Source organism: Lotus japonicus, chromosome 5 (genome assembly GCF_012489685.1).
Source record: "Lotus japonicus ecotype B-129 chromosome 5, LjGifu_v1.2".
NCBI lineage: Eukaryota > Viridiplantae > Streptophyta > Magnoliopsida > Fabales > Fabaceae > Lotus > Lotus japonicus.
In genome coordinates, this window is record NC_080045.1 from 62624356 (window position 1) to 62650098 (window position 25743).

General features: G+C 37.3%; 5 protein-coding genes across 5 annotated transcripts; 4 read left to right on the plus strand and 1 right to left on the minus strand.

Moving 5' to 3' along the window:
- Positions 1-796: 796 nt before the first annotated feature.
- Positions 797-2845, plus strand: LOC130719954 (uncharacterized). The gene is made up of 2 exons (XM_057570545.1): positions 797-2380; positions 2468-2845. The coding sequence occupies exons 1-2, from the start codon at positions 797-799 to the stop codon at positions 2843-2845; spliced, it is 1962 nt and encodes a 653-aa protein (XP_057426528.1).
- Positions 2846-3190: 345 nt separating this feature from the next.
- On the minus strand, positions 3191-3725 carry LOC130719955 (uncharacterized protein At4g04775-like). The gene is made up of 2 exons (XM_057570546.1): positions 3552-3725; positions 3191-3460 (listed from the first exon to the last, which is right to left on the minus strand). Exons 1-2 carry the CDS (start codon positions 3723-3725, stop codon positions 3191-3193), a joined length of 444 nt encoding a protein of 147 aa, XP_057426529.1.
- Positions 3726-4439: 714 nt separating this feature from the next.
- On the plus strand, positions 4440-4958 carry LOC130719957 (uncharacterized). Its single transcript, XM_057570547.1, has one exon. It carries the CDS (start codon positions 4440-4442, stop codon positions 4956-4958), a length of 519 nt encoding a protein of 172 aa, XP_057426530.1.
- Positions 4959-5461: 503 nt separating this feature from the next.
- LOC130719958 (uncharacterized) lies at positions 5462-6307 on the plus strand. Its single transcript, XM_057570548.1, has one exon. It carries the CDS (start codon positions 5462-5464, stop codon positions 6305-6307), a length of 846 nt encoding a protein of 281 aa, XP_057426531.1.
- A 12136-nt stretch (positions 6308-18443) lies between these two features.
- LOC130718809 (LRR receptor-like serine/threonine-protein kinase ERL1) lies at positions 18444-25730 on the plus strand. The gene is made up of 28 exons (XM_057569434.1): positions 18444-18606; positions 18706-18967; positions 19993-20131; positions 20253-20324; positions 20429-20500; positions 20621-20692; positions 20775-20846; positions 21031-21102; positions 21188-21259; positions 21365-21436; positions 21521-21589; positions 21746-21817; positions 21947-22018; positions 22091-22162; positions 22241-22312; positions 22402-22473; positions 22582-22653; positions 22754-22825; positions 22914-22985; positions 23067-23138; positions 23244-23315; positions 23420-23491; positions 23589-23660; positions 23741-23814; positions 23908-24039; positions 24121-24465; positions 24635-25002; positions 25126-25730. Exons 2-28 carry the CDS (start codon positions 18826-18828, stop codon positions 25486-25488), a joined length of 3000 nt encoding a protein of 999 aa, XP_057425417.1. The 5' UTR covers positions 18444-18606; positions 18706-18825; the 3' UTR covers positions 25489-25730.
- The last annotated feature ends 13 nt before the right edge of the window (positions 25731-25743 follow it).

Here is a 25743-nt window from a genome sequence, read left to right on the forward strand (position 1 = left end):
GAGTGCATGTGTGGCTTGGTGACTAGGATTAATGAACCCACGTGGCATTAAAAAATAAATAAAAAATAAAAATCAAATTACAACTCAGAATTTTAAACCTAATTAACCTATTTCTAATTAACCCTAACTTAATTAACCAAAAACTAATTCCCCCCCCAAACTTAACCCAATTCACACCAAATCAACCCTACCCCCAAATCAACCCAATCCCAATCTGAAGTAACAGGGTTCTGCAACTACCATCGTCTACCATCGAATTCTTCGTCATCGTTCGTGTTCTCGCCGGTTCTCTTGCTCAGGCTCAGTCGCCGCTCATTGTGCTTCTTCAAAGTAAGTTTCGTTCTTCCTCTCCTCTTCAATAATGACATGTGGTTTTGGGTTTGGGGTTTTTGGTTCGTTGTTTTGGATTTATGGTTTTCCTGGGTTCTTCGATAATGGCATATGGTCCTATATTAGCATGCTTAGGGTTTTCGTCTACAATGACTTAGGGTGCAGGGATGGGTATGAGGGTTGCTATATTAGCATGCTTCACTGTTGCTTTCTGTGGTTGATAAATTTGTGATTTCTCAGGATGGTTTTTACACTGGTTGTGCGACATGGTGGTTGGTTTGGAAGTAGTCCTTACTGGCATTACTTCGGTGGTGCCAAAAGTGAGTTCCATGATCTTGATGAGTCTAAATGGTCCTACTCTAAGACTGTGGAAATTGTCAAAGGTCTTGGCTACAAAGAGTTTGATTTACTATGGCTTCCTGATGAGGATGTTGACTGACATGTTTTCAGGAATTACACAACAGATATGGATGCCAAGGAATTTGCTAAATATGCAGTTGGAAATGACCATGAAGGTGTTATATTTGTGGACAATCTATCCAAAGACCCTCTCACTCTACCTACTGCATTAAAGGAAAAGAAGAAAGATGCCAACAAGAATGTTAAGGTACAAAAACTAAGGGTGAGAAAGTCAGGTAGGTTGCAAGCAATGGTGAGACAAGGAAAAAATAAGGGACCTCCTGAAGTTGTAGAGTTATCTGATGATGAGCAATTTCCTAATGAAGTTGCAATGCTACAAAATGAAACTGTTCTCCCTGAACCTGTTCTCCCTGAAACTGTTATCTCTGAAACTGTTCTCCCTGAAGCTGTTCTCCTTGAAGCTGTGATTCCTGAACCCGTTATCCCTAATGTTGTGGACCCTGAAGTTGCAGTTCCTGAAGTAGTAGATGGGGTAGATGGTGATAAAGCTGGTGAGGATAACCAGGAAGAAGAAAATGATGATTCTGATGTTTCTAAAGTTGATAGGGTCGATGATAGTGAAGAAGAAAGGGATTTAGCAAAAAGGGAGGAAGTTACAAACCCAGGATTTGCTCAGGCTGAGTCCCTATTGAATGAGCACATTACTCAAATGCTTCAACAAACTGCAGCAGATAATGATGATGGGGAAAAGAGAGATGAGACAGATTTATGTGGAGGCTATGAGAGTGAGGACCTTGAAAGTGTCCCCACTGATAGTGAGCAGGAAGGGATTCCTAGGAGAAGGTTTGAAAGATTCAATGAGGATGACATGGGCCCAGATTTCAAATTCACATTGGGTATGGAGTTTATATCACTTACACAGTTCAAGGAAGCCCTCACTGACTACTGTATGAAAAATAACAGGGAATATAAATTCAAGAAGAATGACAGTAAGAGATGCAGGGTTGTATGCTTGAGTGATGGCTGTCCATTTGTGATCTTATGTAGCAAAGTTGGAAACAAACAGACTTATAGAATCAAAACTCTTAAGGGAGAGCACACATGTGCAAGGGTTTTTGATAATAAGTCTGCCAATGTTAGATGGGTGAAGAAAAATTTGTTGAACAAAATCAGGACTGTAAACAAAATTAGCACAAATGAGATTGTTGATGATTTCAGGGTAAATCTGGGAATTGGAATTACCAGATACAGAGCTTGGAAAGGTAAGAAGTTGGCAACTGAGGAGGTTGATGGAGCTGTTGAAATGCAGTATACTTTGCTTTGGAGATTCAGCAATGAGTTGAGAAGGAGGGATGCAGGTAACACATGCAAAATCAACTTTGTGACACCAAGAGCTAGCTTGCATCCTAGGTTCCTCAGATTTTATATGTGCTTAGAAGGGTGTAAGAGAGGGTTTCTGGGGGGATGTAGGCCATTTATTGGCTTGGATGGATGTCATCTGAAAACAAAACATGGAGGGATCCTTTTGTCAGCTGTAGCTCGTGATCCAAATGAGGAATACTTCCCCCTTGCCTTTGCTGTGGTTGAATCAGAGAACAAGGACAGTTGGAGGTGGTTTATGGAGCTGTTGATGGATGACATTGACCCTACAAGGTCAAGTAGATGGTGCTTTATCTCAGACCAACAAAAGGTAAATATATATATTCTTTCACTTACAAATATTACAATGTCATGGTGATAATCTAATTGTCTGGCTTGTGTTATGTTATCATCACAGGGTTTGATGGAAGTCTTCAAAGAAGAGTTGCTCCAAGGTTGTGATCATAGGCTCTGTGTGAGACACCTGTATGCAAATTTGAAGACAAAGTTTGGTGGTGGAGTTCTTTTAAGGAACCTGATGATGGCAGCCGCAAAAGCTACATATGAAGAAGAATGGAGGGAGAAAATGCAGCTCATTAAGGAAAAGAATCTGCTTGCCTTTGAATGGTTGATGGAGAAACCAACATCTTCTTGGTGCAGGCATGCATTTAGCATTTGGCCCAAGTGTGATGTCATCATGAACAGGCTTTTGTTAGTTATTAAAACAGGCTTTTATGTTATTTATGTTGTTTTGTTTGCTGTGACTATATGGTCCAAACAGCAAGTTCATGTTTAAGTCCTCCTTATGTATTGATGTTGCACTTCAAATTCAAGGTTAAAGTCCTTCTCTTGATTCTGTTTAAAGTTTTGCATCTTTACTTACATGTTTGACTTCATGTTTAAGTCCTTATACTATCATTTTTCTTTCAATGTTAACTGTGTATGGTAAAGGAAGTAGGAATGAGACATAAAGGAGAGACAACAACTTTTCTTTCATTTCATTAAGTTGAATTCATGCTACACAACAAGTATTTCATCCCACAAACAACCACATACATCCCCTAGAACAAACAACCAAATTCATTCCCTAACACAAACCAACCACCCTAAAACAGAATTAACTTCAAACCCTTGAAACCCTTCAACCCTTCAAACTCTTGCCATACAAAAACACCAGAACTGTGACTATCCAAGAAATCAGAGCAATCAACCGTGCAACATTCTTGTGAAATGTCTCAGTTTCAACCTTCTTCTTTAACTTCTTCATCTTCTTCTTCAAATCAGGTCCAGGAAGCACAGAGTTAGATGAATTATCAATCTCAGAAATGTCAGTATCAGCCTCTATATGCTTGGGTTGTCTTTCATCAACAGGATCATCAATCCAAAAAAAGAAATTACATGTGCCTGGTAACTGAAAGTGTAGAAAAATTGAAGGGTTATCCAAAATTGAAATCCAAATAGAACGGTTACCCAAGATTGAAATCAAAGTATACAACACTTACATGCCAATTTCTGCATCTCAAAAACCTCCTTTCTGAGTTCACTCGAGTACCAGCAGTGTAAATAATGAGAGGAAGACCACAAGGACAGTTAGCCCTTGCACCTGCAGATTGTGGCCTCTGCCTGGAACGAGAGGAGGAAGCAGTGGAACCCTTGAAACCAGAAGAACTATCCATGTAAGATCCAGAAGAAGTCGCACCAAATAGGAGAGGAAAAGGAGAAAACGACAAGACCCAGAAGAAGCCGCACCAAAGCCGACCCATAAGAACAAGATAGAGAGGAAGGAGAACACGATAAGAGGAAGACGATGAAGAAGAACAGGAGACGGCAGAGGAAGAACACGATAAGGCTTACGATGAAGGAGAACCCTGTTACTTCAGATTGGGATTGGGTTGATTTGGGGGTAGGGTTGATTTGGTGTGAATTGGGTTAAGTTTGGGGGGGGGAATTAGTTTTTGGTTAATTAAGTTAGGGTTAATTAGAAATAGGTTAATTAGGTTTAAAATTCTGAGTTGTAATTTGATTTTTATTTTTTATTTATTTTTTAATGCCACGTGGGTTCATTAATCCTAGTCACCAAGCCACACATGCACTCGCCGGAGCTCCGCCCTCCGGCGAGGGCCTGCTCCAACCACTTTTCAAACAAGAGGACTTCAGACAAATTTTTTTCCGGGGAGGGACCTACCTCAGACGGCGAGACAAAGACAGGGACTAATATAACAGTTAACCCTTAATTATAAAATGTCTTATTACTTTATTCTCTATATAATGTAATTTTCTCAAATAGATAAGTTAAATCTTGAAACTATATATAAGTATATAACCTCCAAGCCTTATAACATAATTTTCTCTGTGCAGAAGTTTTTTCTGCTATGATTTCTCGGGCGGTGATGGAGTCCTCCTTGCATGGCTTGAGGGTTGCTCCAAGTGCTCCTATGATCTCTCATTTATTTTTTGCTGATGATAGTGTGATTTTTTGTCGGGCTTCGGAGGAGGAGGTTCAGGTGGTTTCTTCCATTCTTAATTTTTATGAGGACGCTTCAGGTCAGAAAATTAATCTTGACAAATCACAACTTAATTTTAGCCGAAATGTGCTTTCCACTAGAATTGATCAGCTGTCAAGGCTCATGGGTGTTAAGGCTGTGGCGAGTTATGATAAATATTTGGGTCTTCCCACGATCATTGGGAAGTCTAAAACCCAAGTGTTTGCTTTTGTCAAGGAGAGGGTTTGGAAGAAGTTGAAGGGGTGGAAGGAGAAAGCTCTCTCTAGAGCTGGAAGGGAAGTCCTTGTGAAAGTAGTGGCCCAGGCGATACCGGCTTATGTCATGAGTTGCTTTGCAATGCCTTTGTCTCTTTGCTTAGAGATTGAGGGGATGATAAATAGATTTTATTGGGGGTGGGGGACGTGACAAGGAGGAACATGTGCTGGATGAGGTGGGAAAGGTTGGCTCACCCGAAGGAGAAAGGAGGTCTTGGTTTTCGCTCTTTTCAAGCTTTTAATACGGCGTTGTTGGCAAAACAATGGTGGCGTTTGATGACGGTGGAGAATTCTTTGTTGGCGCGGGTGCTTAAAGCATGTTATTTTCGAAATTCATCCCTAATGGAGGCTACAAAAGGCTCACGGCCAAGCTACACCTGGAGCAGTATTATGGGGGCACGTTGGGTACTGGAGAAGGGCTGTTTGTGGCGGGTTGGTACAGAAGAAAATATTAATATTTGGTCTCATTAGTGGGTTCCAGGGGCGGCGGGTTTCAGAGTGTTCTTTGGCCATACTTATAGTCCTGATTTACAAAGAGTTTCTCAGCTCTTGTTGCCAGGTAGGAGGGAGTGGAATCATGCGCTCATTCGTCAAGTCTTTGTTCCTCATGAGGCTAGTCTTATAACTCAGATTCCAGTGTCGATAGTAGGGGGCATGGATCGGATTTTCTGGATGGCCAAGGAGGATGGGCGTTATGACACTAAATCCAGTTATGAGTTTATTTTGCAGGGACATACTCTGGCTTCATCTTCTGGTGCAACGTCAGGAATTTGGAAGGCTCTTTGGCAATCTATATCTATCCCTCGGTGTAAGGAGCTTATTTGGCGGGCCTGCCATGATATTGTCCCTGTGCGTGCTGTCTTGGTGAACCGTGGCACTGTCACAGATTCTATATGTCCTCTATGTGGAGATGAAGATGAGACCTTGGTTCATGCTTTCTTTGGGTGCTCGGAGTTGGCACCGGTTTGGTTCAGTTCACCGTTGTCTATGGATTTTCGTAATGTCCCAGATACATTTTCCTTGGTTCAATGGCTGTCTCAAATTTTGAAAGAAGGAGATGAGTGGCTAGTTGATTCAGTTTTCACCTTGATGTGGGCAATATGGGAGCGGCGAAACAAATGGTGCTTCGAACAACAGTGGTACCCGTTTGATTATGTGCTCCGGCGGGCTTTTTCCATGGCGGCTGTGGGATTTAATGGTGGTGATGGAGGAGTTGTGCTTCATGGCCAGCGCCGCGAGGGAGATCGCGCGAAATGGAGACCACCGCAAACGGGGATTATTAAAGTTAACGTTGATGCTTCTGTCCCGACTGGCTCTCTGATGGGATATGGATACATTGCTAGAAACTCGAGGGGAGAAGTGCTTGCCACAGCTGCTGCTAAATGGCCAACGGTGTCGACGGTGGCTCTTGCAGAGGCGATGGCATTGAGGTGGGCTTTGCAGTTATCTTTGGACCTTTATCTTTGGACCTGGGTTTTTTTGCTGTGGAAGTTGAGATAAACAACAAGATGGTGGTTGATACTTGGAATAATCATAGTCGGCAGTGCTCTTATTTAGCTCTAGTTGTTTCAGATTCAGTTTTAATTTCTCAGTCTTTTTATAGTTTTTCTTTAGCTCATGTGTTGCGAGCAAGCAATATGGCGGCGGACTTTCTAGCCAAATTTACTTTGTCTCAGTATTATTTTGTGGGGATTGAAGAGTATCCCGTCGGTTTAAACTGGGTACTCGCTTCTGATTTGGCTTCTTCTTGATTAATGAAATATCATTTTCCGTAAAAAAAAAAAAAGTAACCTTTTCCCTCTCTGGCCCCCAATGTGTGTTAGTTTCCTAAAATATTTAATATGTGGGCATCATTGAAGCTATCATATAGTTTCACGTCACATTATAATGATTATTAATAAAGTATTATAAATGAAGAGCTTCAGTTGATCAGTTCCATGCATGAATGAGCAAGGGCATGATCTTCACGGGTCCTATGAGGGTACAATCAATTATCAATCACACTCTCCTTTATGACTCAACCACGTCTCCGGGCATTATTGAAAGCTTAAAATAAGCAAACAAAGCAAAGTAAATGTTGTGCTTAAAAAACCTCATTTTGGTAACTGGTTTCTCTGCAATTCTATTTGCTTCGTAACTCTTAAATAACTGAACTGATACAGTGATTGCTTTTATCAAATCGTGAAACAGAGTATAGCTGCCAACACTATTAACTTTCTAACTCAACAATACCATCTTTATGTAATCCAAGAATAACGTACTCTGCTGCTTTTTGTCGTCACTGGTTCAATTCAAAACTTCTTTTTGATCATTGGACCGTACCCAAAAAAAGTCTCATTTTTGGTTGACTGCATTGCAGACCCAAATGACCTTAACGAGTATGTACAAAAATTTAATTGGGATTTTGATTAGTTTTTCACCATAATAATTAAATTATTTTTTGTTAGTTAACTCATAATAATTTGGATTTTGTCAAAGTGGTTATCAAATGCCTTATGCTATGTCTGTTGGAGGAATATCCACTTTTATCAATATATTTTAAATAAAAGAATGAAAGAAAACTCATTAATTTTAATTATTGTTTAATTAAGTTAAAAAAATTGTTTAATTTGAAAAATCAATAAAATGTATTTTATTCAAATAAAAACTAATGACCAGTTAACATGTTCACATCCATGGAGGCCTTTAACATACACAAGTAAAAACTTGTGTAAGATTGCACAAGCCCCTTTTGACCTCTTATTGCAGGTTTTTCGGTTTTTTATTTTAAAAACAAATCAAAATACTTATTTTATTAATCACAACATTTATTTTAATCTTTTTCATTATCACCTTCATCCTCTAACAAAACCCTAGCTGCCACCTCCTTCATCTCTCCCATGACCTCGCTGCCACACCTCTTGGCTTCGCCACCACCACCACCTCCCTGGCCTCGCCGTCACACATCCATGGTCGTGCCGCCACCACCACCTCCTTCTCACTCCTGACCTCGTTTCCTTCGTTCTCAACCGCACCACCACCTCTTCTTCTTTCCTCCACAAAACCGCGTCGCCGCCACGCTCCTCCTCTGTTACTGTGACCAGCTCCGCCGTCACGCTCCTCGCCGGTTCCAGTGCCGTTCTCCCTCACGAGGTCCGATCTGTCGCTGTTTGGTTCTGGAGCTTCTCAGATCTGGTTTCCATGCGGCGGTCTGCGGTTTGGGTCCCGCGGTGGTTCTGGTGGATTGAGGGGAGCATGGAGGTTTCCTCGATCTGGAGGTTTACGAGATCTGGAAATGAAAAACCCAGATTTGTTTTTGTAGCGATTGAAGAACACCATGATTAGGATGAAGACAATGGTGGGACGACGATTATAGTTGTGTGGTTCCTTTCTTATATGATTGTCGTTGTGGGGTATTGTTGTTTGTGAGGGATCTGAGGAGGAAGATGGTTTTTTTGTGACATTGGTGTGTGTATGTCAAATGCAGGGTTTGAACTTTCTTGATTTGTTACAGGTGGTCAGTTTTTTTCCATTGTATAATGAAGTCATGCCAATTCTGTTGCATCTGCTTTGATAAATCATCATCCAGAAAGGAGCCGCAAGAGGGAATGAAGAAGTTGGATCATGAACATGAATTTGAGGATGAAGATGAAATTAGATGTGATTAACCTAAATCCTTAATTAACTAATTCATTACTAAATATATTTTTTATTTTTGAATTATTTTTAAAAAACAAAATTTGGAAACCTGCTACAATAGGTTAAAAGGTGCTTGTGCAACTCTACACAAGTTTTTACTTGTGTATATTAAAGATTTCCCACATCCATGAATTATGAATTATTATTGTTCTATGTTTTCACTATTCACTTTTTATCCTACAAAATATTCAAAAAATACGTCAATTTAAAATTTAATTCGACATAATATCTCATTTTTTTGTATGAATATGTATATAATATTGAAAAAAAGAATATTATTAGTTACAAACTTACAATTAATCACGATTTGAACTGTGAGCCAATAATTTCATTGGTTCATTGATCCATCTGATTTTTTAAATATTTAAAAATAATGTTTTTTATATTACCTACCTAGATAATCTTAACTATTGCGACCCAAATATAATTAGTTTCATTAAAATTTATTGAATTTTTTTGTATAAAAAATAAATCAACCTATTAACAAGTCAGCTTGTTTTGGCGTTTATCGACACAAACGCGTGTTGCCTTCAAACAAACGTTATGAAGCTTCTCTTCATTGAAATCGATAAAGGTGTTTCATGGGCGTTCAATTTTTAGGGTTGATTTTAAAACGTGAGTTTGATTATATCATGTAAACAATTTTTTTTCTCCAACGAAAACTAAATAAGACGAGAAAAATTAGGTAACAAACAACGAGTCCCTTAACAGGAAGACCTCCATCTCCGGGTTTGGACTCTCAAGACGTTGATCTCCAAAAAAAGGTTGAACTAGCACCCAATTGAGCCAGATAATCTGCTGCCTCATTGCATTCTCTTGGAATCCAATTAAGTTTAATGTCCCACTGTCTTTGACACCAAAATCTGTTATCTTGAAGGAGAGGACAAAACTTGCAATTAACTTTCATCATCCTCCAACGCTTCCAGTAAGGCCTTACTGTTAACCTCGCAAGCCACTACACGAAATCCCTTATCCCAAGCCATCTAGGCATCTGTTAGTAGTGGGTTGCCCCCGATCGCGCGCCACATTACACCATAAATCTAATTTTTTAAAATCACATTTGATACAAATCATTCAAACATAAATCGCATTTACTTAAATACAACTTAACTCGAAATTATATTTTAAAATCATAGTAATTTAATACTTGTTTTCACTTTTCAGTTTAAAAAAAAAACTATGATAATTTGATTAATTTCCATTCCCATTTGTTCTATATTTTGATGGAGTAACGAACTGGTATAGGAAATTGAACCATTGTAGTAAGTTGTAGTAAAACCTTGTCGCATCCCAGCAACATGTTGGAGAAAAGTTGAAGGGTCGAAATAAATCTCAGAGAACTGAATCATTAACTACACTGTACACAGCTCAGTTTTTATTTAATATTACTCCTATAAAGAATTAATCAATGCTATGTTATGTGGTGTTGATAAAGTCAGAGGGAGGAAGAAGCAGGATGAGTAACTATCGATCATCATTCATTATTATCAACCCCAATGTAAAAAACACTTTTACGTGATCTTGTCTTGATGAGTGTCAGTGGGACCCATTTCACGGAGTCACGCCGGCCGACCGTACGCTGCTGACGGTGGAAAACCGGCGGATATGGCGCCGGCAGAATCCCCTACTGATACACTGTCCACTCTGCCTCTGTGCTAAACACTGACTCTACTCTACTGCTCTGATGCTATTAATCCATAGATGATAGTAGACCTGAGCCACTCCCATTATGATTTTGCCACGTGTACGTTTTGTTCCCTGCTATTGTCGACTAATGTGGTGTTTGTTTTTGTTTTCACAAGGGATACTCATAGTTTTATTGTGAGATGTAATTTATCAACTCATGATTAAGACACTAAACAATGAGAGAATGACTAATAAGTTTTTTAGATTCATATTTAATAGTTAAAATTTGGATCTTCGATTACTTAATTAAGGGATGAAGTGTTTTACCACTTTACCAACTTTGTGGTAGTGACAGTCTGATAGAGGATGTGGCGATGATAAAGGAGGCATTGTGGGCGTGGCGACATAGATGAGGGGTGAGAGTTGCATCAGAAAAACAAAATATGTGGAGAGAGAGTGAATTGGTGGGTGTTGGAGAAGGTAGGCGAAAGTGGTGTCACAGAGGTGGAGAGGGTAGTGACGGAGGGGTGAGAGGTTTTTAGTATGGGGTGAGCGTGAGGGTTACAGAGTGCGAGGGAGGAGATTTGGCGGTGGAGGGGCTGAAGAGAGAGAGAGAGAGAGGGGGGGGGGGTAGATCTAGTGGTAGAGGGGTTGATGGAGATATACATAGTGAGGGGGCGAGACTCGGGGATTGTGAGGGGGCGGATCATATGGTGGATGAGATGGAAGAGGCAGGGGGAGACGAAGGAAAGTAAGGGATAAGGAGAGAGATGACGTAGGGCGACGAGGTGGAATCATGGGTGCATGATAAGGGTCGTGGAAACGGTTTAAGGAGGTGAGGGTTAAAGAGAAGTATGATTGGCTTTGAACGGAGGAAATGATTTTAAGGTTGTTGAGGCAGAGAGACCATAAAGGCTTAGCGTCTGCCCGACACTAAGTCGTGAACCTAAGAGATAGAATGAATTGAGTTCAACTAAGCGTTGGTTGGAATAGACGCTAAGTTGGTCGATCGAATTAGCGTCAACGATTAACCTCCGCTAATTGATGTCTGGTGTTCGCTAAGTAGGTCAGTGATTTTAACATCCGTCGTAACCGACGTTAAAAGCTACACATTGACCCATTCTCCTTAATAGGTCTTTCATTTTGGTAACTAATTCATTTTTTAATAACTACACACATTTAAAAAAAAGCTATTAACTAATGTTATTCAAATAAAATTAATTTATAAGACTTATTTTCAAAATAGGCATCTAAACGTAACTGACATTAAAACACATTTACATTAACCCAAACTCCATTTTACAAACTCTCATTGATTCGAACTCAATTTTATAACCTAGAATAAAAATGACATTAAATTTGTTGGCACACACTTAAATGTGCGAAAAATGAAGAAACAATTTAAAAAATGATAAAATCAAGAACCAACAGTCGAGATAATAAATTAATTTAAATACTTTCACTAATGTGTGAAAGTTAACATAAATACACTCTACCTCGTTTTTAGCCTTGACAGTCTTGAAATGAAAAACCCTAAACTCGAAATATATTAAAAGATTGCAATATATTTTTAATTTATGTTGTTATTTCTAAATACTTTTACAATTTGAAGTTGGGTAGGATCATTATGAACGACATAGCTATTTCCATCACGTATTTAACACATCTGCGTTTATTGAGACCTGAGCTCGAAACCTCTTTTTAATTTTAACAACCTCGTGTTAGTTGACTCACGCAGTTGTTAACGTATTTTAAATGCAACAAGTGAGAAGAAATTTGGTATTTTACTCGAGGTTTCATGTAATTTTGCTCAACGAGTAATATCATGACAAATTTGGCAATTCATATTTTGATATAAGCCAAATTAAATACACTCTTAAAATTTAATATATGTTTCCATTTATTTGGTTTAATACATGCAATTTTCTTTAGCAAAAAAATTGGTTATGAGTTGCACTCAAATTGAATGGTTCTACCTATATTTTTAAGTGTTTTTATTTGGGAATCACCCCATTTGAATTTAAATGAATCTTTATCTAGTCCAAGATGCTAAGAACTCACATCACATGTCTCAGTTGCGATTTAAAATTCATAATGAGAAATAACAAAGAGGAGCTATAATTAAAGTTTTGCAGCAAAATGGTTAAACCATTATCGAAGTACGCCCTAATTATTTGCTTGAAGATTTGGGGGGTGCAGGGGGGGGAGCAATAAAATTTGAAAGCGAACCAAAACCAAAGCTCTTTATGAAAAATTAAATATATAAGCTTTTTCATTTTTTAATTTAATGACATTAATACATGAATTATTAAAATTAACAAAACAGCATATATAACAATAAATTATCTATGTTTGTGTGTATATACATATATCAAACTTAAAATTTGTACTGAAAAAATATTGAGCTTATGAGATTTTATGCAATTAACATGGATTGGCACATATGATCGTTTTTGGTAATCTAACGACGTTTCAGCTAAGGATGAAAATAGGTTAGACGACCACTCAAATGCCTCATATAACTTTATTAAAAATGTTTGACTTTGAATATCAAAAAGCATGTTTAACATGATAGGCCAACTTGTTTACATAATATTATTTTCATTAATAATATAAAAATATAAATGCAATGACAAGTAGAAAGATATATTAGTCCAGTGACATTTATAATTAAGCGAACATTTTTGGTTAAGTAAATTTGTAAATAGGTTACTATAATGTCCATAAGGTTATGTGAGTCTTAAAATTTGGTCTATGACACTCACATGCCACAAGTTAGCTAGACTTGGACCATAAAATCAAAATAAAGGCTAAGCTTGAGTTGCGCAAAATTTGATCACAAAAAAACCTATCTACACCTCTGACTCCAACGTACTCCACAGGAGTAGGCTCTACTTTGCCTTTTTGAGCCCTGCCCATTTTTTGTGTAGTAAAACTCACTGTGAAATCTAATTTTAAGTTTTATATAATATTTTGCAAGATAAATAAAGGAGAATGCAATATATAGCACTTCTCACTCTATAGTGGGGACTACTACTAGTGAGGGACCTTTGGTATTGATTTGGATTGTATATATGGTTCGGGTGAGACCTTGTTTGTTCGGTAAATCAATAATATACATGGAAAAAGGTTCATAGTACCGGGAAGGCAAAACGAAGTGGAGCTAGATAATGGCATTACATGTGAGAAAAGGAAGTTGAAAACCTTTTCAGTGCAGGAAAGGCAATATATATTTTGAAAGGAAATTGAAAACAAAAATCTAAAAGTAGGAAAATATGTAAACCGATGCAAAAGGATAAATGCCAAATCAAGAGAAGACAGTCTTAATTTAAGAGGAAAAGGACGCAGCATGCAAGTTCAGCTTTGTACATTGCAAAATGCAAACCTGTTTGTTTTATTGTCAACTGCAGAAAGGTGCTGCAGCTTCGGCACCTATTGCCATTTGCTGAATGCATGTTCATTAATCCACCTTAGCTAGACAGAAAGTACTTCAGCCTTGTTCACCATTTACTATTCACCCATAATTTCATATGTATGATTGCTTATGTTACAATTGAGTTATTATAAAAACGAGTTAAATTTAAATAACGTAGTTCATGCTTTGAATCACTTATCATGAAAGTGATTTCTTTATGAAAAATACGTTCGAATAATTTTGAATTTTCACCATCCACTTCATAATCTTTACCCACCATTTCCACCGTTCAAGCATCAAATTCAAATGGTATGAGTATGACTCGAGCAAGTAAGAAATGCATTTTTTCAAGGCTTACAAAAGTTTTCAGTTCCTAATTTTACATGTAAAATTTTACAATTTTGGCTCTATTTAAAAAAGATGTTTCTTTCCCATTTTATAATACTTCGTTGTTAATTGATAATGTGGTTGACAGAGCGACGACACACTACCATTATTACAGGTTTAGAGTAGACTTATATGATTTATATTGCTCACAATTCATGTACAATAGTTAACACTTTTAATAAAAAAGATAGAGATTGAGAAACAATAATATTTATAGGGTATATTTTCATTTGTAATAAAAAACTAGTCATTGATTTGATTTGAAAGTCATGTATGATTACTTTGGACACGTGGTAATGGTGACGTGATTCTTCATTAACTACATCATCAATTAATAGTGAGATATTATAAAGCGACGTCTGAAACTGAACTTATGTGTAAATTATATGATATCAACCAAAATAAATTATTAAACATTGTCACATTATTCAATGATTGATAAAACGTCAAAAACATGTCGCCACAAAGGCTCACATGACTTTGTAGAACATTTTCACAAAGCTACCCTTCTCGAAAGGGCTTGCAGTTGATTGCGAAGAAGAACGAGATTTGTTAATGTTCGATATAATGGAGCACATCAAGATTCATCGTGTTGAACAAGGCTTGCTTCCAATTGAGATGATGAGCAACAAGGGAGGAAAATAAAAATTAGAAAGAGAGCCATGTAAAAGATGTACAGGGAACAACATACTAAAAGCATTAATTCCATGTCACTTGCGCCTCATTGTGCTGCTAATTATCGTGCAAAGTAACGTTTCAATTTTCCTAAAATATCTTCCCTTTGATTAAAATATGCATTGATTACATAATAATTCACAGGTAGGGTGCGAATCATTTATTTTAGGACCCCTCGGTCATTGTCTGAAGAGGGCTTACTATTAAAAATTGGGAGGCCTATACTCAACCACAAAAGTTAGCTCAAGAGTTGAGGTTTGCACTACCCTTATAAAGGCTATCTATGCTCTATCTCTAGCCAAGTGGGACTTCTAACACACCCCCTCACGTCCAGGACTGAACAACCTGGAACGTGGGATCAACAACAACGGGTGCCCCAAATATGGGAAGTCTTCACAACAAACAACAACTGGATCTAGGATAGGCTCTGATACCATATTAGAAATTGGGAGGCCTATACTCAATCACAAAAGCTAGCTCAAGAGTTGAGGTTTGCACTACCCTTATAAAAGCTATCTATGCTCTATCTCATAGGCGGATTTACCGCCCGGCATACCTGGGCACGTGCCCAGGCTCCATGACCAAAAAAACCTTTTTTGTTTGGGCCGTAGGGGCCTGTTTTGGAAAAAAAAAAAGGGGTAGCTTGGGCAAAAAAAAACTCTCATTCTTGTTCTCTTTCTCTATCGTTCACCGAAGACGTGGGGCCTGGCCGGGAGAAGGGCTTGTTGATGGAGAAAATTGATGGGTTTGTGGTGGTTAGGGATACCACCGCGCCGTCATGGTGTGCATGAGGTTTGTGATTCTGCACTTCTGGAACATGATTTCCACTTCGTTTGCTTCTGGTTTCACCAACCTTTCCATGGTGGTTTGGTACTGAACTAGAGAAACAGAGAAAGGTTCTTTGCTTTGTGTTCTTACTTGTTATTCTTGCTCTTTCTGTTCTGACTTTGGATTTATCAAATCAATTTATTATGGATGAAAATAGTTGCTTGCTGGAAGGGTGCTGTTCTTTCTTTCCTTTGAATCATTTCCCTTTTTTTTTATTGATGTTTACAATTTCTTTGTTAATTGATTATGATTATTAGGGTGACAAGGTGCTAATTAATATATGGTTGTGTAGCATGCTAGTTTGTTGGGTTGTGACTTTGACAGGGAGAATGGGAACATTGACAATGAGGGAATGGAGAAGGATGTGAATTAGTCTCCAACTAATGTTAAGCATCCTTGCAAATTTCCTTTTTAAAATTTGTTAGGAGGTTAATCTGATTGCTACTGTCTACTGCTTGACATAAGTGCATAAGCTTGAAATGTATCTCATTTTTCATGTTCTTGTGAATGTATCTTTGATGGTTAGCTTGTATTTCAAGTTTTTGCTTTTTTTCATAGTCCCTTTTGGCATCTAAACAAACTTGGTTCTTGTTGAAAGAATTTAATCTGATAAAATAATTATGCTCATTTATATATTTGGAGTTGATTTCACATTAAAGGAATTAAAGCCATTGAGAGTGAATCAGAGATATAGCTTCAGGGATCAACAGTATAATGGTTAATCCTTCATTACACTTCTTAGTTTCTAATTCAAATATATATAATTTTCTTTCATCTGTTTGAGTTGTTCATACGTTAATTATGAACTATTCCCATGTGGTTATGTGTTTCAATCAATAAAATCTCTGTTTTCATTGGTGTACAAACTTGCCCAGGCTCCACAAAATTCTTGGCTCCGCCACTGCTCTATCTCTAGCCAATGTGGGACTTCTAACACTTACCCATGGTTCCCTCCGTAAGGCACTAAAAAAAAAGATAACCTACTTAAAACATAGATGGAGTCAATATATAATCAACATTATAATAAGAAAACTTGAAATAACTGAAAATTTGCAAATTAGGTAAAGATACACAGATATCATTCGAAATCTCGTGGCATAGAAGAAGCCCCTATTATAATCATGTTTTTTTTCATTATTTGAGTAATCCATTATGACTTTCACCACATATGAACACATAGCTCCTAAGGCACCGAGCCCCGATCCCCGACGAAGTGTGGTTAAATGTCCATTATCAATTCATGAATAATGTTATGTTCACACCTCTAAAATGAGGTGAAGAGAGTTGGAGAGGAGAGGGATAGGAAAAAAATTAAAAATGAGTAGAAATAAAGTGTTTATAAAATGAGGTGTGTATATATTATTATTGTCAATTCTTTCCTCCAATAATGAGAAGTGGACATGTTTTGAAATTTGCTGTTATATCTCTTAATTTAATAATTACACTAATGCCACATTATTTAATTAGAGTAATTTTTTTTGAACGTATTTAATTATTAAATTTATATCTTATAAAAATAGTAAATGAAATAAATTTTACGAAATAAAATCTGGACCCCATCCATTTTAAGCCTTTATTTTTATTTACCACTTTGGGAAAATAAATTGTTTTTGTTATTAGATAGAGATTTATTACTTTAGTCCATTTTTTTTCTCGTTCTTTATGGTTCTTACTTCTTACTCAGTTCCCCACACGGCCCTTGGTGCGCGTAGTGATACATTCATGGTTTAAAATAGTGGATCGGAGCCACTGGTTATCCATTTAGCTTTGTTTCTTTTTCTACTGGGAAGATCTCCAATGTACACATTTTTTAACACCACTATTTTGAACACTCTTAACACACTGATACTGTAATTCATATGATGGGGTCAATTTGTTAAAAAAGTTAACATATTGATTCAGTTTTTAAAAAGTGTGACAATCACATGCAGTGTTAAACATAAAAAACAATTCGTATTTCTCATCATAACAATTGTAAGATTTATTTAAAAAATTTGGTAGGATGAAAAAAAACCGTCACAGGTTATAATTGTCCGAGTATCTTATATAAAGTGATGGTACACGAATAGACGCGGGTTAAAAAGTTATTGATATCATTTCTCAATTTTAAAAGTTCGAATTCAAAATTTTATTAGTGTATTTTAGAAATTATTCTACGATTAATTTTTAAAATGTTGACACTAAAATCTAAAAGGGTGTAACGCAAGCAATGAGGTGATCTCCGCCTTCTTCAGCTCCGTCACATTGTTGATTGTCGTTCTTCATGCTTCATCGCAGAATTAGAGGCCCGCTCCCTCTGCTCGATTGTTGATTTGGTGGCGCGTGAGAGGCAACTACAAGAGACACTCTCTCACATAAATTAGATTTTTTTTTAAAGTAAAGTGACATTAGGATTAAAAAAGCATGTAACTAATTAATGATGCAATTTCTTATTTAGAAAGCCACCTTTGCTAATAGCCACACTTGAGTGTTGATATCACCACATTTGTGGGTGTCGTGGGTTACTTCCTGAACAAACTAACTGTCGAGCTATAAAATAAGGAAGTTAGAGAGAGGCGCTAAGAGCATAAACCCTCCTTATCTAACCCGGGGCGTGCTTCTAGAATCGGATGTCGTTTATCAACGAATTATAGCAGAGTTATTTCTCATTTGGCCTTGATGGACAATGGGTATGATCCGCACTTTGAGTTTTCTAACTAATTTAGGCGTATTTGGATTTTCGTTGCACTTAATGTTGATACACGTTAAAGCTAACGTGTCAAAGTGCATGTTTGAATTGATATTAGAATCAACGTCAACATGATTTCACGTATCTCATTGCATTAATGAAAAAAACTAGAATTTACCCAATTAAATTTAACGTCGATCTACATTAAGTTTAACAGAAATCTAATTATAAATACTCCTTCCCAATCCATATTAAGTGCAAAACCAAACATTACTTTTGTGAGCCAAAACATGCTAGTATAAATTTTAATGCATACAAATCTATAAGACTCTAGAAGCAAACAAACCCATGAATGAACAAAGAGGTTAGAGAGCACGCGAGTAACAATGTCGCGTGAGAATGGTAGCAAGCAGTGTAGCTGTCAAATAGGAGAAGCAGCTAAGCTAAACTACAAACACTGGGAAACGGCGAGTACGATGACGGCGGCTACCTCCTCCTCTCCTCCACTATAACACAGTGACAGTCAGTCAGTCACACCTTAACGTCTCTTCACCGCCGTTTCCTTTCATTCTCTCATTTCTCTCTCTTCATAACACCTTCCCTTCATTGTTTACCTTACAGTTCACGCCAAACGCCTGCTCTCAACAACAACCTCTGTCATAATAACCACATTTTCTCTTACTTGGTCTCTTGTCCTTGTTGTTTTTGTCTTGCTTGTAACAACTTCTTGTAACAACAACCATGGAGGAAAATGAAGTTGGCTTGCTACTCTTGTTCTATGCTGGTGGACACCGGAAAATGAAGCTTCTGCTCTCTCCGGTTGCAACGGTTTTGCTCATGCTGTTGCTTTTCTCCCCCTTTGCTTCGTCACTAACTGAAGAAGGTTTGTGACTTGTGACTGTGTGTGTGTTTTTTGTTGTTTGGAGCTACCCGTTTGTTCTTTTTGCCTTCTCAGTCCACTCAACCCATCAAAATTTCATCTTGCATTTGTTTTGATATCTGGGTCGGTTCAAGTAGCGTTTCCTCACTTGTTCATGGTGTCATACTTGGTTTTGCTTTGTAAAAGTACTAAAAAAGTTGCAACCTTGTTCATGGTGTCACTCTCTGTATGCTTTCAAGTTTATTGCAGTGACAAAATGTTTTTCATCTAGTTTTTTAACATTGGCGAAGCACAATGTAGTGTCTTCTTTGGCTTCCCCAGGTGGTTTTGTCGGCAGTTGAGTAGATAATTTCTTGTTGGGCTTGGTGAAACATTTCTTCCTTTTTTGTTGTGTTCTGCTCTATTGAATGATTTCTCCCTTGGTAGAATGGACTATTATAAGTTTTTTAATCATTGAAACTGTTGTGCTAAACCGAAATTTTGCAATGCCCTTTTCTCCTCGGAGCTGTGAAGTAAGAGGCCTATTTTTCTTAATAGTGCCTGGAACGTTATTTTCAGTATGAACAGTGCTGCAATAGTAATGCAACTTTGAGTAATCATGAGATATGGTTTTTTATACATTCTAAGTAATAAATTTGTGGGAGATGGCTTGATTCAAGCAATAGTGTAGTGTATGTAAACAGTAGATATCGATTTGGGGTTCCTGATTTGACAGTTGTTCTAATTTGCTAATTTTGTTTGCATTTCCCCCTTTTTATATTTTATTATTCTAATACAATATGATTTTTCTTAACTAGAGTTTGATTTTTGTGCATTTTAACTTCAATATCAAACATTTCTCTTCTCATTTTCTTGAAACCGATCATCTGTTTACATTCTTATTTAAGATTTACTGCATTTTTTTTGGCTTGAGTATGCACTTCTGAGATACTGGCATGGCGGATAGAACATCATATTCATAGGCTTTAGATGGATTCATACGTCATATTGAGGTTTTGAACTTGACTTTGAAATACTTGAATGCATAGGACAAGCATTAATGGCTATCAAGGCTTCCTTGAGCAACATAGCAGACGTGCTCCTTGATTGGGATGACGTGCACAATGACGATTTCTGCTCCTGGCGTGGAGTCTTCTGTGATAATGTCAGCCTTACTGTGCAATCTCTGTATATCTGCTATCCCTGCAACTATTTCCTTGTTTTTAATCTAACCAATTAGCTTCATTCTTGTATTAACTGCTTGTGATAACTGATAATTATGATCTAATGCTTTGTGATGTTTATGAAGGAATCTTTCAAGCTTGAACCTGGGTGGGGAGATATCACCAGCTATTGGGGATTTAGTAAACTTGCAATCCATGTATGTATATTTGCTTGATTGCTTGATGTGGTTAAACCTTTTGCTATTACATTTTCATCTCAAATTCGCATGTTTATGTTTAACCTTTGATTTGTATGTGACAGAGACCTGCAAGGGAATAAGCTAACTGGTCAAATCCCAGATGAAATTGGAAACTGTGCTGAGCTCATTCATTTGTAGGAATCTAATTAGTTTGTTTCTATTCTATTATTAATTTTGTTATTTATTTGTTAAGTGTATTTTGTTGGAGTTTTTCCTTATGACACATGCTTATCATCTTCCATATGCAATTCTAGGGATTTGTCTGATAATCAGTTATATGGTGATGTGCCCTTCTCCATATCCAAGCTTAAGCAACTTGAGTTTTTGTAAGTTTGAACCGGATTATGTTCTCTCTGTCATTCGATTATATACTTTGATATGAGTTCTAAACTGAACTGGTGAATGCAGGAATTTAAAGAGTAATCAGTTGACTGGTCCTATCCCTTCAACTTTAACCCAAATTCCGAACCTGAAGACTCTGTAAGTTCTCCTTTTGTCATTTGTTGAATTTGAATTTCATAGAGCATATAGCCTTCTATGTGTCACTCATAAAGTGTGATGAAAAGAGTTGTTCAGCACTAGATGAGTGACAAATAGAACACTGCACTCTATGACAAGAGTTGTTCAGTATTAAGTTCTAACGAATTCACTAACATGTGTACAGGGATCTTGCTAAAAATAAGCTCACTGGAGAGATTCCTAGACTGCTCTATTGGAATGAAGTCTTGCAGTACCTGTGGGTTTAAATCTATTATTCGTGTCATTTACATATATTACTCGTGTTTCTTAAAAGATTTCATTGTGATTCTGCATTGATGCAGAGGTTTGCGAGGGAACATGTTGACTGGAACTTTGTCGCCTGATATCTGTCAGCTAACTGGCTTGTGGTATTTGTGAGTAGTCCTACCCAGTCAAAGTGATGTTGTTCCTGTTCTTACATGTTGTCTTACTTTATGTTTGACCTTTGTTATTCGGTTCTATTTTGCATGAATTCACAGTGACGTGAGAGGCAACAATTTGACAGGAACTATACCTGAAAGCATTGGAAACTGCACAAGTTTCGAAATCTTGTACGTTAAGTATCTGGTTTGATCCACATCTGCTTGCAAATATTCTTGTCCATGTTGTGACTCTATCTTTTCTTGGAGTTTCAGGGACATATCTTATAATCAGATTAGTGGGGAGATTCCCTATAACATTGGCTTTCTGCAAGTTGCTACCTTGTGAGTAATTGGACTCTAGTTGTTTATTATTGTCTTTGACTCGAGTTGTTATTATTCTAATGTTAATATTAAATGTTTCTGCTTTTGGAAAATGGTAATGATTCCTGTTATATTGAGAGAAGTGTTTAATCAGTTGTCGTTGTGTTTCCTGCGTAGGTCACTTCAAGGAAATAGACTAACAGGGAAGATTCCAGAAGTGATTGGCTTAATGCAAGCCCTCGCAATTTTGTAAGTGTGCTAATCATTCAATGAGTGTAAAGACATAAACGACATATTTTTGCTTGAGAATGCTTTTCATTATCATATTTTTGGGTTAACTGCTGAAATGTGTATTGTTATATCTTGGCATTTTTGTAGGGATTTGAGTGAGAATGAATTAGTGGGACCAATTCCTCCGATATTTGGCAATCTGTCCTTTACTGGAAAACTGTGAGTGTTACATTATACTGATTTGATCTCCTCTTAGTTATTGCTTCTTGGCTAATATCTTTATACATCTAGGTACTTACATGGAAACATGCTTACCGGTCCAATACCTCCGGAGCTTGGCAATATGTCCAAATTGAGCTACCTGTAAGATGATCTCTAATATTTGTGTCATCATTATCTTTAGTTTTTTCTTCATGTATTCACTAAGTTTATCTTTTACAGGCAATTGAATGACAATCAACTTGTGGGAAAAATTCCTGATGAAATTGGGAATCTTGAACATCTGTTTGAATTGTGAGCTAATTTTTTTCTGATGTTATTCTATATTGGATACGAGTTAATGGCGCTAGTGGTGTTAAGTTGAATCTTTTACTGTTGTTCAGGAATCTTGCCAATAATCATCTTGATGGAACTATCCCGCATAATATAAGCTCCTGCACTGCCTTAAACCAGTTGTAAGAACTCAAGCACTAATCAATTGTTATGTGGAGCAGTTTAGATTATATTGTAGTTTGAATATCTTAGCATAAACTGATGTTCATTTAATTGGTTTTATTTTGCAGTAATGTGCATGGGAATCAGTTAAGCGGTTCTATTCCGTTGAGCTTTCGCAACCTTGAGAGTTTGACTTACTTGTATGCAATGCTCCACAGTTAGTTAGACTTGTTTCATTATATTCTGTAGTAGATCACTTTCCTCTTTAGTGAAATAACAGTAAACTTGTTTGGTATTCAGGAATCTCTCTGCTAACAACTTCAAGGGGAATATACCAGTTGAGTTGGGACACATCATTAATCTTGACACGCTGTAAGTTTGATGAAAACTTGTATCTGCTCTAAATTGCAATATATTCAGATTTCAGAGTACTAATTTTTTGTTTTGTATTAACTTTCAGGGACTTATCTAGCAATAATTTTTCTGGGCATGTGCCAGCATCTGTTGGTTATCTAGAGCATCTTTTGACCCTGTGAGATGAAACTTAATGATAAATTGTTTTCTATTGTAGTCCTTGGCTTTTGTGAATAACTGACATTCTAAAAATGTTCAGGAACTTAAGTCATAACCATCTTGCTGGAACATTGCCTGCTGAATTAGGGAATCTCCGAAGCATACAAATTATGTAAGTTTTGGACTCCTTTGATGAAGATTTAAGTGTCAAAATCATGTTAAGTTATCTATCGTTTTTCTTTTGTTTGGTGTTTAATAATTTGTTTTTTGCTCCTAGTGACTTGTCATTCAACAACATGTCGGGTAGCATTCCTGTGGATTTTGGCCAGCTGCAAAACCTTGCGTCTCTGTACGTTTAATTCTGAAATTTTTAATCAAATTTTGGTTTGATAATTTCCATGATCTATTTGTGTACTAGTTCACTGATTTATCTTTACTGGAATTGTATGATAGGATATTGAACAACAATGATTTGCGTGGGAGGATTCCTGATCAGCTGACTAATTGTTTCAGTCTTTCCTCTCTGTGAGTATAGTCATCCATTTGCTTTCCATCTTATATTTTTCTCATGTTGCTTATGATTATGAATTATGTCTCATGACATTTTTTTTTCTTGTTTTAGAAACTTCTCTTATAATAACTTATCTGGAGCTATTCCATCTATGAAGAACTTCTCAAGGTTTTCAGCTGACAGGTAGTGCAGTGAGCAATACCTTGTAATTTCTTGGTTTTTAACGTTTATGTATCCGTGACTTGTTATGTGAAATTTTGCAGCTTCATTGGAAATTCTTTACTATGTGGAGATTGGGTCGGATCAATATGTCATCCTTATACACCAAAAACAAGAGGTTTGACGGTGACAGCTATTTGAAATGTTTTTTTTTATTTACACTGAGTTGTTTGTTTCTATATATATAAACCATATCTTGTCTATTTTTCAGAGATTTTCTGCAGAGTAGCAGTTGTATGTCTCACTCTTGGCGTCTTACTGTTATTGGTGATGGTAATTGTTGCTATCTATAGATCCAGCCGATCGAAGCAGTTGATGAAAGGAACTGGCAGAACTGGGCAAGGCATGTCGAACTCTAGAACTGCTTATGCGATAGCAAGTTTAATTAACCCTAAATTCTTGTTATTTGTTATCTTGTGTTCAGGGCCCCCCAAACTTGTCATTCTTCATATGGATTTGGCTATGCACACCTTGGATGATATGATGAGGAGCACTGAGAATCTCAGTGAGAAATATATCATAGGTTATGGTGCCACTAGCACTGTATACAAGTGTGCATTGAAAAATTCCCGACCAATTGCAATCAAGCGCTTGTTGTACAACCAGCATCATCCACACAGTTTGAGGGAATTTGAAACGGAACTTGAAACAATTGGCAGCATTAGGCATAGGAACCTTGTCACCTTGCATGGCTATGCCCTTACTCCCAACGGAAATCTCCTTTTCTATGACTATATGGCAAATGGCTCACTTTGGGATCTTCTACATGGTAGTTTTGCTGTAAATTGTTTCAGTAATGATTGTGACAAATATTTAAATGGATGCTTTGGACATTTTAATTTTCTCTATAAGTTAAAAATGCATGTTTGTTTATTTCTTTACAATGTCAAGAGTCAAGGTCGAGTTTGTATTTTTGTGCCTAATCTTGTCTGACACAGGTCCCTTGAAGGTAAAACTGGATTGGGAAACGCGGCTGAGGATTGCTGTAGGAGCTGCTGAAGGACTAGCTTATCTCCATCATGACTGCAACCCTCGAATTGTTCACAGGGATATAAAGTCTTCAAACATTTTGCTGGATGAGAACTTTGAGGCTCATGTCTCCGATTTCGGCACTGCCAAATGCATCGCTGCCACAAGAACTCATGCATCAACTTATGTTCTTGGAACCATAGGCTACATTGATCCTGAGTATGCACGGACATCTAGGCTGAATGAAAAATCAGATGTATATAGCTTTGGCATTGTTCTGCTAGAGCTACTTACTGGGAAGAAAGCAGTGGACAATGAGTCTAATTTGCATCAATGGGTATGTGCATTATTTACATCAATCTCTTCGTCCTTAACCATATTTATAACCTTTCTAGTCTTTATTATATTTTTTTTGGTGTTGTTTCATTCATTTTTCGTCTGTTTATTGCGAACTTTTCAGATATTGGCCAAGGCAGATAACAACACTGTAATGGAAGCTGTGGATCCAGAAGTCTCCATTACCTGCATTGATCTGGCTCATGTTAAGAAGACTTTCCAGCTTGCTCTGCTCTGCACAAAAGGGAACCCTTCTGAGAGGCCTAGCATGCATGAAGTGGCCAGGGTACTGGTATCACTGCTTCCTTCACCTCCAAGTAAAGCTCTCACCGCACCTGCAAAGTCGTTTGACTATGCGCATTTTGTGATTGAGAAGGGTCAACAACAGAAAATGGAAGGACTGCAACAACCTAGGCAAGATCAAAATACTTCCAATGCTCAATGGTTTGTTCGGTTTGGGGATGTTATATCTAAGAGCACTCTTTGAGAAAATGGAGTAGGAGGGCCATATGGATGTGCCCCTAAAAGGCTTTATAGCAAAAATAGCTTGAAAGATACTTTTGTTGTATATTCTAAAAGCACTTGTTACTAGGTTTTAGAATCTGGAATGGTTTGAGCATAAATATTGCTCATTTTGCTTTTATGCTTGACACTGATTTTGTAACTGATGATATATGGATGGTGGGGGTATGGGGTTATTAAGAAGCACTTTCTGCTTGACTTGTGAAATATTTTACTCTAG

Excerpts from the sequence above, each read along its gene's own strand:
- LOC130719954 (XM_057570545.1), top strand. The coding sequence starts at position 797 with ATGGATGCCAAGGAATTTGCTAAATATGCAGTTGGAAATGACCATGAA. Across the intron at positions 2,381-2,467 it reads TTATCTCAGACCAACAAAAG|GGTTTGATGGAAGTCTTCAA; the intron begins GTAAATATATAT and ends TTATCATCACAG.
- LOC130719955 (XM_057570546.1), bottom strand. The coding sequence starts at position 3,725 with ATGGATAGTTCTTCTGGTTTCAAGGGTTCCACTGCTTCCTCCTCTCGT. Across the intron at positions 3,461-3,551 it reads TGAGATGCAGAAATTGGCAT|TTACCAGGCACATGTAATTT; the intron begins GTAAGTGTTGTA and ends CTACACTTTCAG.
- LOC130719957 (XM_057570547.1), top strand. The coding sequence starts at position 4,440 with ATGGAGTCCTCCTTGCATGGCTTGAGGGTTGCTCCAAGTGCTCCTATG.
- LOC130719958 (XM_057570548.1), top strand. The coding sequence starts at position 5,462 with ATGGATCGGATTTTCTGGATGGCCAAGGAGGATGGGCGTTATGACACT.
- LOC130718809 (XM_057569434.1), top strand. The coding sequence starts at position 18,826 with ATGGAGGAAAATGAAGTTGGCTTGCTACTCTTGTTCTATGCTGGTGGA. Across the intron at positions 21,260-21,364 it reads CTAACTGGCTTGTGGTATTT|TGACGTGAGAGGCAACAATT; the intron begins GTGAGTAGTCCT and ends ATGAATTCACAG. Across the intron at positions 21,437-21,520 it reads TGCACAAGTTTCGAAATCTT|GGACATATCTTATAATCAGA; the intron begins GTACGTTAAGTA and ends TTGGAGTTTCAG.